Here is a 16,656-nt window from a genome sequence, read left to right as displayed (position 1 = left end):
GATAGGGAAGCGTTTATTTGGGACCATTCTCAAGGTTCGGTTGAGTACTACCCTAAGTACCTTTAATGTTCTATTTTACTTATAGCAATTTTTAAGTTTGTTAAAAATAAAATATGGTTATGTAAGTCATTTCTGGAATGTATTTAAAATTACTTATAATGGCAGATTTAAAAAAAGTATCATCAATTATTAAACCTAGTTGTTTATTCTTTAAATAATATGAAATTGATACTCGTGTACATTAATCCAGGGCTGGTCATGGTCGTATGTCTCATTTCAATGGCCGAGGGAGTGAGCTATAAATGTTTTATTACTTTTTATATTAGCTTAATACATTTGGTTTATCACTTGATTTTAAAATCATGCATAGATGATGCCAGGATGACATCCTGATACGTCTTTGATACATAAAAAATGACCGTACAGTTCTCTTTAAATACAAAAAGACTGCTTTGCACAGGTCTTGTCTTGTTTTCACTGTTTCTGAAGGCAATTATTATTTATTTTTGTTTAGAATTCCTGCTGTAGTCAAGTTATTTTAAGTTTCCAACTCTGTGTTATTTCCTGTAAAACTGAGTCGGCAAAAAGGCTATATGCTTCCAAACCTTTGTAGCGTTTCTAGCTACCCAAATGGATGAAGGATAGTGTTTATACGAGCTCAGCATATTCTCTGGTTGGGCTTATGAATATTACAATTGGTCATGTTGTCACAACCAATATAGTAGGAATGATTGTCATTGTGTATGACTTCATCAACTTCAGAGTCACTGGACAAATTTATGCCTACGATTGAAAAACTTCTTGTATATCTGATTCCCATTGTAGCCATTAGACTATTACATTGTCACTCATGGTATCAAACACAAAATTAAACCGTAATTTGAAAAAACTTACACAAATTAAAAGAATGAATCAGTGAATGAATATAATACTGATAATCAATGGGTGTGCACTCCGCTCACTGCCGTGTATAACTACATAACACAAAGGCACTGCACAGGCTGAAGGCCAAATATCGGTGTGGCTGCTCATCCTCTACACTTAGAATATTCCAAATGACATCTACTCGTACTAATTAGTCGACATCTCGTTGCAGTCAATTTAAGACTAGAACAACTTTTTAAGTGACTCTCACCCCTCGACCATCTCCAGGTTAAATGGGGTATTTCATATAATGTTTCTGCCAAACATTTAAAACCTTTCAAAGTGGACATTGGTAAATGTAGTTATCCATTGCTGCTACACTCATAGTCCCCAACAGAATAATAAGAAAATACACAAGTCCACTAAAGATAATGTGTTGTACGAGGTCCAATCAAAAAGTATCCTACCTTTTGGTGCAACGTAAAACTGAAGTTACCTGAAAAAAGCTGGCGTTAATTTTCTTCAAAATAAGCACCCTGAGAAGCAACACAACGATTCCAGCGACGTTTCCACTTCTGGAAGCAGTCTTGAAAATCACTTTTCGGCATCGCCATGAGATCAGCTGCCGTTTTTTTCATAATTGCTTCTCGACTTTCAAATCTGGTGCCTTTCAATGGTTTTTTGAGGTGGGGGAAGAGCCAAAAATCGCATGGAGCCATATCTGGAGAGTACGGAGGCTGAGGAACTTGCGAAGTGCCGTTTTTCGCCAAAAAAGTTTGAATGAGCTGGGAAGAATGAGCTGGCGCATTGTCGTGGTGTAGCCGCCAATTTTGAGACGCCCACAAGTCAGGTCTTTTGCGGCGAATCACATCTCGGAGACGACGTTGGACACTTAAACAGTACTGTGCATTCACAGTTTGACCCTCAGGGGCATATTCATGGTGCACAACTCCACGGTGGTCGAAAAAAACAGTAAGCATCACTTTGACATTGCTTCGAACTTGCCTTGCTTTTTTTGGCCGAGGATCCTGGGGAGACTGCCATTGTGATGACTGAAATTTGGTCTCAGGGTCATATCCATAGACCCAACTTTCGTCTCCAGTTATTATCGATGTCAAAAAGTCCGCATCATCCTCACAACATTGCAGCATGTCCTCGGCAACATCCAATCGCCGTTGCTTCTGCTCGTCTGTCAGCAATTTTGGCACAAATTTTGCGGCTACCCGGCGCAATCCCAAGTCATCCGTTAAAATTGCTTCAGCTGATCCGAAACTGACATCTAACTCAGTACTTACTTCCTCCACAGTCATTCGACGATTTTCACAGATCAAAACTTTTGCTTTCTCGATGATTTCCGGAGTTCGACTTGTTTTTGGTCGGCCCGAACGTGCGTCACTTTCTGCCGAGGTTCGACCACTTTTGAAACGGTTATACCACTCTTTAATCTGCGTAACACTCATTGCCTCATTTTCGAATGCTAGCTGAATTTTCCGAATGGTCTCACTTTGTTTTTCTCCGAGTTTCACGCAAAATTTAATGCAATAACGTTGTTCCACTTTTTCCGTCATCTTCACAGTTAGAGAAAACCGATACACGCACTTGACTTATCAGTACATACTGACCCGTCTCCGGCGAACCAGTCGGGGGAGCAAGATAAGACTTTGTACCTTTCCTTATCATAGTAGGAACTATTGTCGCAACAAATCTTATCTCATTATTGGCAGCAGAAGCCGCGATACACGACGAGGTCGGATACTTTTTGATTGGACCTCGTATATGGTTTACTATGGGCATAATCTTCAAACTTTAATGACTAATGAGTTAAGTTGTGGGATATGTATGCATCTTTAATTGTTAATGATTTCTCTAAGGTATGTTTAAATTTGCAATAATTTATAAAAGTCCCCACTATTATTCCTCCCTGAAACGATATTTTGGTTACACACAAGTGTCCATGTCTTTATCACAGAGCTTTATCAAGTGAAGTAAGGTAGTATAAAAGATGTACTAGTTAAACTTTGTATGTGTGGAGTTAAAATATTGGCAACTATATTGCAGCAAGTCTGTCTATCAGCATCAGTGGAACTATTATTATCACATTAGGAGATATAGTAATATTTATTGAAGTTCTTAATTTATGATATGTTATAATACCAATTATAGGATATGTCAGCACCTACAAATTGTATTAATTAATTATAACTAATTTTTGTTGTTAACCTTGTGCAAGACATCTATCTGGCCTTCCTCACAGCATAGTTACTTTTGTGGTTGCCTCCTAGAACCCAAGCTGATATCTCATATGTGACAAGGCTCAAACTGATGGGTACCACATACACGAGTAGTACCTATACATAAGAGGCAAAGCCCATATTAACTCACTTGTCACTGATTCTCCAACTTTCCGATATTTCAGAAAGTTGAAATATGGCACATTCAATTCAATTCAAAACAGTTTTATTCATTTGACACATGTATACAAGAATAGTGTCAGATTTAATTCATATTCTTGCTAAATTAGAAAAACAAACAAGAATACATAACAGAAAATACAAAATTTATCAACATGAAATAGAAAAAGTTTAAAATACAATAATCATTACAGTTGTTAAAAGGTTACAATTAAAGCAGTTACAATTACAATTAAAACAGTCACAATTATAACACTACATGTATGCCTTATTACTTAAATAGAAAAACTAAAGCATTTTTATAAAGCTAAAGCACTTAAAAACACGAAATTTGACACATCCATCATATGCTCTTGGTGTCCAAGAGAACCGAGTGCATAAACGTATCCTAATTCTCAGTGTCCAATTTCTCGGTATCCAATGCTCTAAACAGGCAAATTCAAGCTTTTTCATGATGATCAACTACTCAATAACTCCTATAAAAACTTTATCTTTGTTTTTTCCAACTTCCCGATGTTCTAGAAAGATCAAATTGTAAAAACATGTGCCTCATGACAAATGGAAAAATGTAGCGTTTTTATGAAGATCAATCACCCGTAGAAGTTGAAATAGAGTTCTAACCCATAGAACAACTATATTTTTGTTTTTAAACATCCCAATGTCCTAGAACGCTGAAATTTGACAACATATGCCTTTTGACTTAAATAGAAAAACAATAATATTTTGATCAAGATAAACCACCCATAGGGGTTGAAATAGGGTTGCAACCGTAAAAAAATACTATATTTTTGTTTTTTAACTGTGGAAAGATTTCACAAATATGTACCTTATGCTTTCAACAGACAAAGCAAAGATTTATCATGAAGAGCGTCCACCAAAAAGGGTTGGAATGGGGGTTTGAACCCATAGAATAACTATATATTAATTTTTAAACGTCTCACTGTCCTTTAAGGTGAAGTATGACACACATTTGTATTATGCTCTCAATAGACTAATGCCGCAGGAAATACTTTATACCGAAAGTAATTTACAATGGTAGGAAGTAGCAACTTTTTGATAGAAGTATACTTTTCATATCAATATATGTAAATACTCTCTTGATCGGGACAATAAGGCAATCCCTTCTAGGGCGCTGTTAATAATTTAGACTGGAAGAAGGATACAACGGTCATAAGTAATTGTTCTTTAATCAAAGAGGACATTTTATACCTATATTCCTTGATGAAGGAAACAATCCAAACACTACTACAATAGCAAAAATATGTTAGACCGAAAGTAGATTACACTTGTCTGAAATAGTCTTTTTGTTACCAAAAAGACTTTACAGACCTATTTAAGTGTACATTTTATTGATGGGGCAACAATGCGAATGCTGCTACGGCACCAGAAATAGTTTAGACCAGAAGTAGACGCTTAGAGAAGACTTCAGATTTAGTATGTATTTATATTTTCTTAATCGGGCGTACAAAGCTAATGCTTCTACACACCAAAGATAGCTCAGATGGCTAGTAGATTACTATTCATGAGATTACTACAGACTTAACATTCTTCCACTCTGGCCAAAATGGTTCAAGTGTTACTGAAGTAGTTAAAGCCATTTATTCAAATATTGTGGAATGTTGTAGAGAAATTTGTGTATTTCATTGGTGCTCATAAAAACCCATTCACTCTCCATCATCATGGCCCCAAATCGTTGCTCTTTAAACTTAAAAGTTAGATTATTCTGAACTAGCTCTTTAAAATTAAAGTTAGATTATTCTTAACTAGATGAGAATGTTGAAATATCTTCCAGGAACCATCACTTATTTTCAGAAGTGTTTATTACGCCATTTAAAAAGGATACCCTATGACTACCTGTTATTCAATAGAAAATTGTGTGCAAAGCTTCAGGTAACTGATAGTTGTAAATAGAGTGCTAAAATATTGTCAGATTTTGTGTTACTTTCTATCATATTTCATCATAACTAATTTTGGTGAGTCCTTGATTGTGACAGGACAGTTTGTGGGGCTATTTGTGCAACACTTTTACGCAGTGTCGCTGTTTTGTGACAGATCTGCGGAGAAGACAGTGGTGTGCCATAACAAGACGCGGAGGTGATGTTGGCATCATGCCATGCTCGTTATTGTCGACACGCGACACCGAAATAGCGGCAGACGCGAGACTCTTGTATCCATCCAAAATAAATAACTCTTTTGCTTTCTTTTCCTATGTTCGTACATATGTCAGTGAGAAAAGCTTTGCAAAATCAACTTTTGTTATATGTTCTAAACTTATTTTCTTTTTTTTATGGCACACCAAATCTTGCTATAAAATCCCAATTAAGGTTTGTTATTAGAGCATGGAAAGTTTAACTGAATAACTACCCAGTTTAGTGTTTTAATAACATAACCAACCAATTGAAATAAATAATTTTATTCTTGCATTGTCTTATGGTAGCTGACATTTTTCAGCCATCACCATGGATCCACCATTTGGGAACTAACTTAAGTTTTTAAATTCAATTATAATGTTCACATCATTTTACACTACTATTTATAAACACATTGTTGCAAATGGTTTTTCATTTATAATTTTTCATTCTAGAAATATTAAGAATAAAGAGTAATTAAAATCATACTTTGCCATATATAATTATCATAATAAAAACATATTATAGAATATTTATAAAATATTTTATATATAAATATATGTGTTATATATAAATATATGCCAAAGACTGTAGTGTTAAATGATGATGGTGTTATTAGGTCAAAATAAATCTCAAGTAAACAATGGCAGTTAGTATGACTTCATACCTGTCAAAGTATCATATTTTTAAGTCTGCATTGACTGTTTACTTTTATTAAGTTTAACAGATAGGTGTAATAAAAATTATGATCTCTGTAAAACATCCAAGTAGATGTTAGATCAGCAGAATGATTTATGTCTTAGGTAAAAGTTGATAAAAAATTGTGAAATTATCATGAGTGGCAAAGTTGATTTATACAGAGTTTGAACAATTCTTATCTTGTAAACAATAGACAGAAAAAATGGTTTGTAACAACATATTTGGCGTGAAAAATATATTTTTAAGCCATGTGTCATCACAAATTTCTATTTTAAATAGAAAGGTTAAATCAAAAATAGTGTATTTAACTTGGCAGTCAAAAACTTCATCTAAGTCAAGTATTTACTATCCAACAATGCTAAGTGGTGGTAAAGTCTCAAAATCTGAAAATGTGTAGAGTAAAGTAGTTGGAGAGACTTTTAAAATTCCCTATGTATGTTTAAAAATAACTGGAAGTAATTTAATATTTTCAGTAATTATTTGGCTAAATTCCTTTGTAGGAAAGTTACTATATGTCCCAAATTTTTACTTGTAGTCACATACTCAACAACTGATTGTGTAAGGGGGTAGGTCAGAAATTGGCTTATTAATACTCATTTCAGAATTTAGATGGGTATAAATTTGTAATAAATATTGATTTGTATAGTCAGGGTTACACCACTGAAGACTGGATTTGTTTTCAGGAACTCACATTGAAGGGGTGTGGCACACTTCCATTGTAGTATTTGGTCAAGAATATTTCTTCAGTCAAGAAGGCATCAACGAGTACCCCCTGGTAAGTTCTGAATCACCTCCTCAGTCGCTGAGTGTTGTCTTACTATAGATAGTTTCTGAACCTATAACATGTGTATTATTCTCAAGGCCAAAGTAGTAAAATGCTCAGCAAAATATTTTCCATAAATATACCTTTTTGGAAATACTATGGCCATTCAAAGTTAGCATTAAAATATACTAGTCATAAAATTTGACTAAACGATTGTTCATTTTAAGGTTTTCTGCTATGATATACTAATTTTGGCAAAAATGAGGGTTAAGGTCCCCTTCATGTGTAAACTGCCTGGGCAAGAGTAGCCACAACATAAGTGATGGTTGAATATAGTCGCTTGGTGCTGTAGCTTTCCACCTGCAAGGTGGGACAGTAGAATTTCCAACTGATTAACCCTTGAAGCATTGACTTTTTATTATCTATTTGATTGCATCTATGCATTCAAGTGCAATTGACTGTAAAACATTTGACTAAATAAATAAAGTCAAAGGGAAAGAATTTATTAACTATTATTGTTATCAGCTACAGCCTTTTAATTATCAAAAGAAAGCCAAAACTAGTTTCTAATTTGTGGATTTTTTCAGTCGATTAATAGTCTCCACTATACTGTATAATCAGCTGAAATGGTGGTTTGAAAACAAAGAGCACATTCTTTATCATTTCTGTTTTAATTCGTGCAATTTTTTTCTTTTATGGAAAACATTTGTCTCAGTTGTCAACCCAAGGATAAACCTTATTATTCAGGTATTCTGATGAAAACCGACACAAGTGAATTTGTTTTGAACCCAGAGTTGATGTTATGGTAATTTTCAACTTTAAAAACATAAAATGTTTAATTTTATTATGTTTCGAGTTAAAAACTAAGCTGTAAGTTAAAATTTGTACACCAATTTTCCTCAGTTGAATTGTAATAAATAAATACATAGAATATTCCTTGCTAAATAATTTGGTTATTGTATTAATTATCAACTACAAATATTAGAGATGTAGCCTCGATAAGTGTTTTATAAATATGTATATAATTATAAACCTTTTAACACATTTTAAAAACTTTATATTTTCATACTTTGTACATATCGAATTCTGGGAATTCATCTTCAGGTACTAAGGTTAAGTTAAATTATGAAAATAATTTTTTCATAATTTAACTTAGTACTTGAAGATGAATTCCCAGAATTCGAAATGTACATAGTATGAAAATAAAAAGTTTTTAAAAAGTGTTAAAGGTTTATAATTACATATACGTATAACTACAAATAGTTGTTTTTCTAAAGTTTTCCATTTTACTCATTTTAAAACAAAATATATGATGAACTTTCAAATAAAATCTCAAACTACTATTATATAGTTTTATATGCATATACATACATACATATATATTTCTATAATTTGCCTATTATTGAGTTTCTGTTAATTTTGTGAAATTTAATAGATTAAATTTTAGTAATATGTTTATACATTTTTATAAAATTATAATGTTTTTCTAACATGCAGTTAATAAAGTTGCTCTCTTTGTTTACAAGAACAATCTAGAAAACTTTATATGTATATAAAGTTACACTTTTTTATGTTAGAATGTGGAAATTACATCTTAGAAAACGGTGTGCATTTTAGAATTTCTGAACACCATTCTTGGGATTTTAAACCTAGAAGTAGCAACTATCATATTTATGATGTTATTTCCCTGTTTTGAGGTGGCAGCCATGGATGTCCTATGATTCTGTACTATTTTACTTTAACTTATGATTTTATTTTTAGGACTAGTTTTACCCTAACATAGCAGGATATATAATTGAAAAGACTAGATTTTAAATTTTCATTTTCACATGTACACAACATAACTGACTGTTCTTTATTTGTCTATGAATAGTAAAATAAAACCTGCAATAATTTGTAAAAGTCAAGTTATATATTTGTATGGCAGTTGCATAGATGAAATTCAGTAACTTTGAAAACTTCCATAGGTGTTATTATTTTTAGTAACAAATTAGAGTAGACCAATTGCAGTTCCATTTCTGGAGCAGTTATGGTCAATTGAGTGTTTTATCCAGGAGTAATAGTTTTCATGTAATTGACTTTTGTAATGATGTCTTTATTTAAAAGAATATAAACAAACACATTTTTTAGTAGTTGGAAAAGAGACTAATCATATTTCATTTTTCATATGATATAAAACTTATTTTAGTAATAATATTTATACCAAACAAAAGCCTAAGATCTGTAAAATCATTTAACTCCCTTTGTAACCGTTGTCGGTCAGCAGTGATCGTGATACAGCAGTTTCAAAAGCAACCATTTTATAGGTTGTTATGTTACCCAATGGAAGAGTTCAGAGTTAGTTGGAATTGTTTATTGTTTTTTTTATTATTTGCTGCGTGTATTGATGTTGTAATAGAATAGTAATATATCACTTTCTTTTATTATGAAGCATAATTTGAAGTGTAAAATCATATTTATACATACATTTCATTTGATGTAAACTATGGTTTGGACTTTCAGATGTAATATATATATATATATATATATATATATATATATATTTAAATAAAAACATATATTTAAATAAAAAATAATTTAACTATAAAATAAGGCCTCTGTGGTGTAATACTAACATACTAGCTCGGAAAGTGAGAGATCTGGGCTCAAGTTCCAGCAGATAAGTACTTATTGTGATTCAATCTTATTGAAGTTTTACACCATAAACATTTAAAATCATTGTTTTATAGGTTTTTTTTCTATAATCAATCAACTAATTTAGCTCTAGATCTGTAAAGTACTAATTTCTATCATTCATGATAAGAATATCAATTACGACTTTCTTCATATCGGTATTGATAAAATAATTACTTTTTAAGATTTTATTCTGTTGAACTTTTTTATTTAAAATATTACAGATATATAATTTTCGTTTTTATCAGAAAGTCGGGATTCTTACAGCCATTTCTCGAATTAATTACATAGCTTATTTGTATAAACAATAGCTTTATCAAATTGTAGGCTCTTCTAGCTTCAAAAAACGAATATTCTTGGAATAACTATTACAGGAGGAAGTCCCAATGATGTCCTAGAAAAACTTTTTATGGGTATATAATGTTTATGACTAATAATTGATCATAAAGATCCTAAACAAAGTGCAGTAATTGTATCAAATTAAAGTAGATGAAAACAGTTGATAAATAAATTAGTCAATTTAATAATAACATAAAAAACACTATTTAAAATGAAACTAATGTTTTTACTAAAAACCCCAACAAAGCAAAGTTGTATAAGACAACTATCTGTATAAAAAAGAATTCAGTTAAATTAGATCTATAATTAATTATTAGATATGTATTGAAAAACAATACTTTTCAGATAGAATTTATGTACAATAATGGGTGTTCATATACTTAATTGAAATATATTACAATGTACAGTATAAATGCATGCAAATTTTACAAAATCAGTAAAACAAACTGATCCGATCATAAACACACATTTGAAATTCTGTTTTAATTTTAATACAGATGAAAAGAATGAATTTTGGTTATAGAAACCGTGAAATAAAATATTTTAGAGGCTCGATTAGAAGGACCACTTCACACTAGGCAGTGAAGAAGACGCCGAACACACTGATTTTAACAAGAGTTCACTAGGTTACACATAATGAGTTTATGAAACAGTGCATATTCCAAATAAAGTGTATAAAATAAACAGTTACCTTTATTTTCATGAGAGGTACCTAACCGTAGTCTGCTGTTGTGGAGGGCCAAGGTTGTGATCAGTAAGTGTTGGAAATAGGCTGCTGTGTCTTGTAGGCAGGCGTGAAGACGGAAGATGTCCTTCACGGATTTCACTCACGCACAATACGACCGCAAACGAATAGTTTTATAACACTGTGGCCAGTCCTGTAGAGCACGGTAGACGCGGGTGTCCGGGAGCAGAGACGTTCTGGTAGAGATTGCCAATCCAGAGCACTGACTTTAATGTTAATGTAAATGTACAACAAATAGAAATAAACTAATATTTAAATAAGAGAGTAACACATGGGAGAGAGAGTAAGTATGGTAAGCAGTGGCTAGAGAGTACATAAGTGCCCCAGGCGGTGATCGAGAGTATAACGAGCAAGCGTGCCGTCGCTTGCAAGGTAGGCAATTGATAAGTCAACCGTTGTGATTGGTTGGTCAGTGTACAGTAAACAGCTGATTCGGGAAACAATGGTTCATTGGTCTGTCACTGTACGTGAATATTTTAATCCAGTAAGGAATGGTATTGTAGGCACTAGGCCGCAGAAAGAGATATAGGATTAATGTAGTATATACAGTTTAGTAAACAAATTCAAATATAGAGTATAAATTGCCCAAAAAATATATACATAATTATTATTCAATAAAAGTAGCCTTTTCATATTAGGCAATAAAAAACAAGTTATTTAATGCAATAATAACTTAACATACCGGCCCGCCTTGAATCACCTTGGGATTCAATGAGAGAAAGAGCAACATAGGCTCAAAGGTTATAGGCGGTGGTAGAGAGAGACAGTTAATTAATTGTAGAGGTGAGGTAAGAGAAACACCTTCACTGCCTGGACGAGTGAGAGTTCCACTTGAGGTCTTGAGATGTACCACTCGAACTGTACCATCTTGTCCTGGAGTGACATCAGTTGACCCGTGCAAGGGGCCAAGAGAGAGCGGGAGTATCCTGATGCACCAGGACGAGGTCTCCAGGTTTGGAGGTTGCGGGAAGGAGTGCTCCACTTGAGGCGCTGCTGAAGAGTCTGGAGATATTCTCCGCTGCCAACGCTTCCAGATACGTTGGTGCAGCGCTTGAACCAGAATGCCAGTGAGAAAAGGCGGTTCGTGGGTATGTCCATCAAGTTCTCTTCAGGCACGGAAACCAGAGGAGAGCCGATCAAGAAGTGTCCAGGCGTCAGTGGGAGAAGGTCGTTGGGATCACTGGAAAGAGTGTGAGCGGGCGGGAGTTGAGCATCGCTTCAACCTGACTTTGTGAGCGTCATGAATTGAGACAAAGTTAGTATGTGGAGTCCCATGACACGTTTTAAATGGTGTTTAGCACTCTTGATGGCACTTTCCCAAATTCCACCTTGATGGGGAGCAGCAGGAGGGTTGAAGTGGAATCGAATTGAACGGTCAGCAGCAAAGTCTTGGACTTTGCGCTGGTCAGCCGTCAGGATTTTGTGTAGGGCATTTTTAGCACCTACGAAGTTTTGTGCCACAGTCACTATAAAGGTCTGTGCTCAGGCCACGACGAGAAACGAAGCGAGTGAGAGCACCAAGGAAAAGCTTCGGTGGACAGATCCGTCACCACCTCAATGTGAACGGCCTTCGTAACCATACAAACAAAAAATACAAATATAGGCCTTTAATAATGCGGACAGAGCGTAAATTATGGGCCTTGAGCGAAAAGGGGCCACCATAGTCCATGCCGGTGGAGAGAAAAGCTCGGGCTGGAGTAATGCGAGCTTTGGGGAGGTCGCCCATGAGAGGGGCGTTATTTTTAGGCCGATTCTTAAAAACATGTGAGGCATCTAAAAATGCGAGATCTTACCACGCTGCGTGCAGAGAGGATCCAGACTTGCTGGGAGAGCAGAGAGAGAGTAAGCTGCGCGCCAGCGTGGAGATGTTTTGACATGGACATGGTCAATGAGGAGGTCCACGACAGGGTGCTTCTTGGGCAGGATGCACGGGTGAGACACGTTCGGCGGGAGGTCAGCGTGGCGCAGTCTGCCGCCGACGCGGAGAAGTCCATCCGGACCCTGGAATGGGGCGAGGCGTTGAAGTCTGGTAGAACACGTCTTTTCGGTCCCGCAGTAGAGCTAGATCTTCAGTGAAAGCTTCCTCTTGCACGGTCTTGAAAATTCGCAGCTGGGCGGAGTCCCGTTCTGTCTTGGAGAGAGGTCCGAAGTGGCGGTTTGGTGAACGACAGTTGTGGATAAAACGCAAGACGTAGGCCATCACGTGCAACAATTTCCTCCAGGAAGAGTACTGGATGAGGAGGTCCCACGTAGGCGGTGCTGTGGCCAAGGCAATGAACAGGAGTGGAATGCTTCAGCTCCCCTAGCTCCTCCAGAGAGACCGAGTCCAGGCTGGAATCAGGATCTGGCCAGGCCGAGGAGGGAGACGCAACCAGTCGGGTCCATGCCCACCAAAGGGGATGATCCACCAATTGAGAGGGAAGGATCCCACGGGAGGCGCAGTCAGCAGGATTGGAAGCACTGGGTATGTAGCGCCAGCACTCCACAGCCACAAGCTCTTGAGTTTGCGCCACACGATTAGCCACATAGGTTTTGAGGCGATAAGAAGGTGTTTTGATCCACGCGAGGGTCACAGTAGAGTCGCACCAGCAGACAATAGAACCAAACTTGTGGGTGGGAGCTAATTGAGTAACACAAATATTTCACAAGTTGGGCCAGGAGATGAGCTGCGCATAGCTCCAGTCGGGGCAGCGTCACTCTTTTTGAGAGGAGCGACGCGAGTTTTAGCCATAACTTGGCTTACGTGCACCGTGTCATTGGGAGGTAGAGCGGATGTAGACTACAGCAGCATAGCCTAGTTCTGAGTCGTCAGAGAAACCGTGCAAGTCCCAGTGAGTAGCAGCAGAGTAGGGGATAGCACGAGGAATTGTAATAGTAGCAACGTGCTTAAGTTCAAATAAAAATGCGTGGCCATTTTTTTGTATATTTCTGGAGGGAGCGGATCATCCCAATTCTATGCCAGAAATCCATACGAGTTGCATGATATTTTTTGCGAGCATTATGCAAGGCGCCAAAAAACCACAGGGGTCATAGACTTGAGAAATGAGACTTACCACTTTACGCTTAGTGGGGTTTTCACAAGAAAAATTAAAATTAAACGTAAACGTGTCCAGTCAGAGGGGGTCCATTTAAGGGCCCCAAAATAGAGAAATGAGGCTCCTGAGAGGGTTGCAGAAAAACTGGGATTTCCCGATGATCTTCAGGAAGGTGTTGCAGAAGTCTCGGAGAGTTCGAGACCCATTTCCGGAGCTCAAAGCCACCGAGCCGAAGGAGTTTGATGAGTTGATCTTGAAGTTCAGCGGCGAGTTCTTCAGTCTCAGCTCCGCAGATCAGGTCCGTCGACGTAGCTCTGGTGCTTGAGAATCCTCAGCAGCATGGGGGTAGCGGTGACCTTCGTCTTCTGCCAATTGATGTAGCGTTTTGATGGCCAAGTAGGGTGAACAGTTCAGGCCGTAGGTAACTGTCGTGAGCTTGAACGTGGACATCAAGTCGGTGGGGTGATCACGCCATTAAGATCAGTTGGAAATGTTGATCGTCAGGATGCACCTTGATTTGGCGGTACATCTGTCTGATGTCACAAGAGAACACTACGTTCTGAAGGCGGAAGCGCAGAAGAATGTCACAAATATTATTTTGCAGTTTAGGTCCGGTCAACAGAGTGTCGTTGAGAGAGAGTCCGGAACTGGTTTTGGCACTGGCGTCAAAAACGACGCGTAGTTTGGTGGTGCTACTTTGTGCCTTAAAAACACCGTGGTGTGGCAGAAAGTAGTGGGGAGTGCTTAAGTCCAGGAGTAGGGCAGCCCTGCATATGGCATAGAGAGAGATATTCATGTATAAATTCAGAATATAAATTATAATACTCCACATTAGTGGGAGCGTGGAGCTTGCGCTCGAGTGAATAGAGTCTACTTTCAGCATGAACTTTGGAATTTCCCAGATGAGTACTGGTGTTCTTGAAAGGGAGGCGGACCATATATCGACCCTCACGGTCCCTGGAGTGCGTGGTAGAAAAATATTCATCGCATTGAGATTCCTCTGCAGACCTTTTTACTGGGAAGCAGGCAGTTCCTCTTGTGTCCAGAAACGCTGCAGAGAGGCGTGGAGGTCCACCTCAGCAGTCGAGAGAAGAGAGACAGCCATAGTAGAGACAGACTGCGTCAGTGGTGTGCAGGGAGCCGTCCCCATCAGCACGAAACCAAAACAGGTGCCCAGGGCGTGAGGTAAATTGAGACCAAGAGAGTAGGTCTCGTGAGTAAGAATATGTGGAAATAGCGCTCCACCAATAAGCAGTCAATGCCACCAGGGAGGTGGAAGGTTGGATCAGCCAGTGTAATGTTTTTTAACCTTATTCATGACCTCCTGAGATATTTGCACTCGTGGGAGGTCTACAGTGATTTGTGGCAATATGTGGAACGAGAGTGCGGGGCGGCAACTGGGTGGCCAGCAAGAGTTTCCACGCCCAGAGATTAAAAATCCGCGTGTGTGAGCAGAGGTTTGAGAAAGGCCGGCGACATTAATAGTGGCTGGACGACGCTGTGTACCCAACAGTTGGGAGGCTTTTCTCGCTAATAAAATTTAGCATGCTTCCTGAATCAATTAACGCACGAAAGACATAAGCTTGTCCGTTAGAGGCGGTGAGCTTGACAAGAGAAGTACCCCAGAAGAACCGTGGTACTTAGGGCGAGGTCTCGAGTGCAGTGTTGCCATGAGCGTGTAGTGTGGTGTGTTCGCCGGGCTAGGAGGTGAGAGCGCTGTGGTCGCAGGCGGAGGGGCGGACAGCAGGTGTAGGTGTTGCAGGCCGGCAGCCGTCACGGCCGTTCTCCACAACGGGACGAACGCGGTCCAACGTACTAACACTGGACCGTGTTTGGCCGATCAGTGAAGTGTAGCAAGGTATGATGACGACCACGACATGTTCGACACGTGAATTTAGACTGACATTCACTTAATCTGTGCGTCCCCAAACAAGAAGAACAGCGGTTGTGCTGTTTAATAATCCGTGCCGTTCTTGAGGTGTCTTTTGGCCGAAGCTGGGACAGCCATAAATTTTATGACCGCTCTGATGGCAATAAAAACATGATGGGCCTTGTTTATAGGCCGAGGAGGGTGGAGAGGAAGCCGCTAACAAGCTCACGTTTTTTTAAGAGACGGTTTGGGTTTATCAAATCTGGGTTTTGACCCAAAATAAGAACTTGAAGCGTTCTTGGGGTCCACAATATTGTCATGTAGACTACTGTCCTCAATGTGGCTGCATTCCAGGTTGAGAAACTCAATTATTTGTTCAACCGAGGGCAAAGTATGAAGCTCTTCCTTTTTTTCGAAACTGTTCTAGGCGTGTGACCATCCGATTATCAATCTTGCGTAATAACAAGGCTGAGAGAAGTGGGGTTGTTACTAGTGATGTCATTGTTTAGTGCTTTAAGTGATTGCGTATGTTCGTGAAAAAGATTAAGGAAAGCACGGATATTCTTCACAGATGTGCTGGAGATGACAGGAAGGTCTAGTATTTGATTTAAAAGTAGTGTGAGTAGACGCCCTAGTATTTATGGTAGCGATCCTTCAGCAGCTGATAAGCGATTGCATAATTTTGCTCAGTTATATTTAGCGACTTTATCAGAGCGAGTGGTTCGCCTGAAAGCACGCTCAAGAGATATTGAAATTTCATTACATCGCTTAAGTGCGCATTGTTGTGTACGGCTTGTTCATAAACGTTGATGAACGTACAGAAGTCCAAGGCAGCTCCGTCAAAAGTTTTTAATTCCAATTTCGGTAGCCGGACGTTGACTTGAGGGAGGCAGGCGGAATAGTTTTCGCTTTTATTAGCTTTAAGCTTGTCTCTTGGTCTCAATCATAAGCACGTTAGCAGAAATGCAATCAACTAACTCGTCCACGCTCGCTAATGCGGAATAGTTAGGTGTATAGTCGGCATCCACTTTTAATTCCAACTCGTGGCACAAGTCTAATATTGCTGAAAATTCCTGTCTAAGTCTCTGAATAGATTTAGCTCTGACAAGCAACTGCTGAAGTATATTT

General features: G+C 37.8%; 1 protein-coding gene across 8 annotated transcripts in view; it reads left to right on the top strand.

Moving 5' to 3' along the window:
* Positions 1-16,656, top strand: part of LOC124354464 — a 79,336-nt gene that overhangs the window by 20,975 nt on the left and 41,705 nt on the right. For all 8 annotated transcript variants that reach the window (XM_046804928.1, XM_046804929.1, XM_046804930.1 and 5 more), the window contains exon 3: positions 6,787-6,878. In XM_046804928.1, coding sequence (XP_046660884.1) covers positions 6,787-6,878 — 92 coding nt within the window. The remainder of the gene's footprint in view (positions 1-6,786; positions 6,879-16,656) is intronic.

The sequence above is a fragment of the Homalodisca vitripennis genome, chromosome 2, assembly GCF_021130785.1.
Source record: "Homalodisca vitripennis isolate AUS2020 chromosome 2, UT_GWSS_2.1, whole genome shotgun sequence".
In the NCBI taxonomy this organism is placed as follows: domain Eukaryota; kingdom Metazoa; phylum Arthropoda; class Insecta; order Hemiptera; family Cicadellidae; genus Homalodisca; species Homalodisca vitripennis.
Note: the sequence above shows the minus strand (reverse complement) of the source record. Positions and strands in the feature narration are given on the sequence as shown.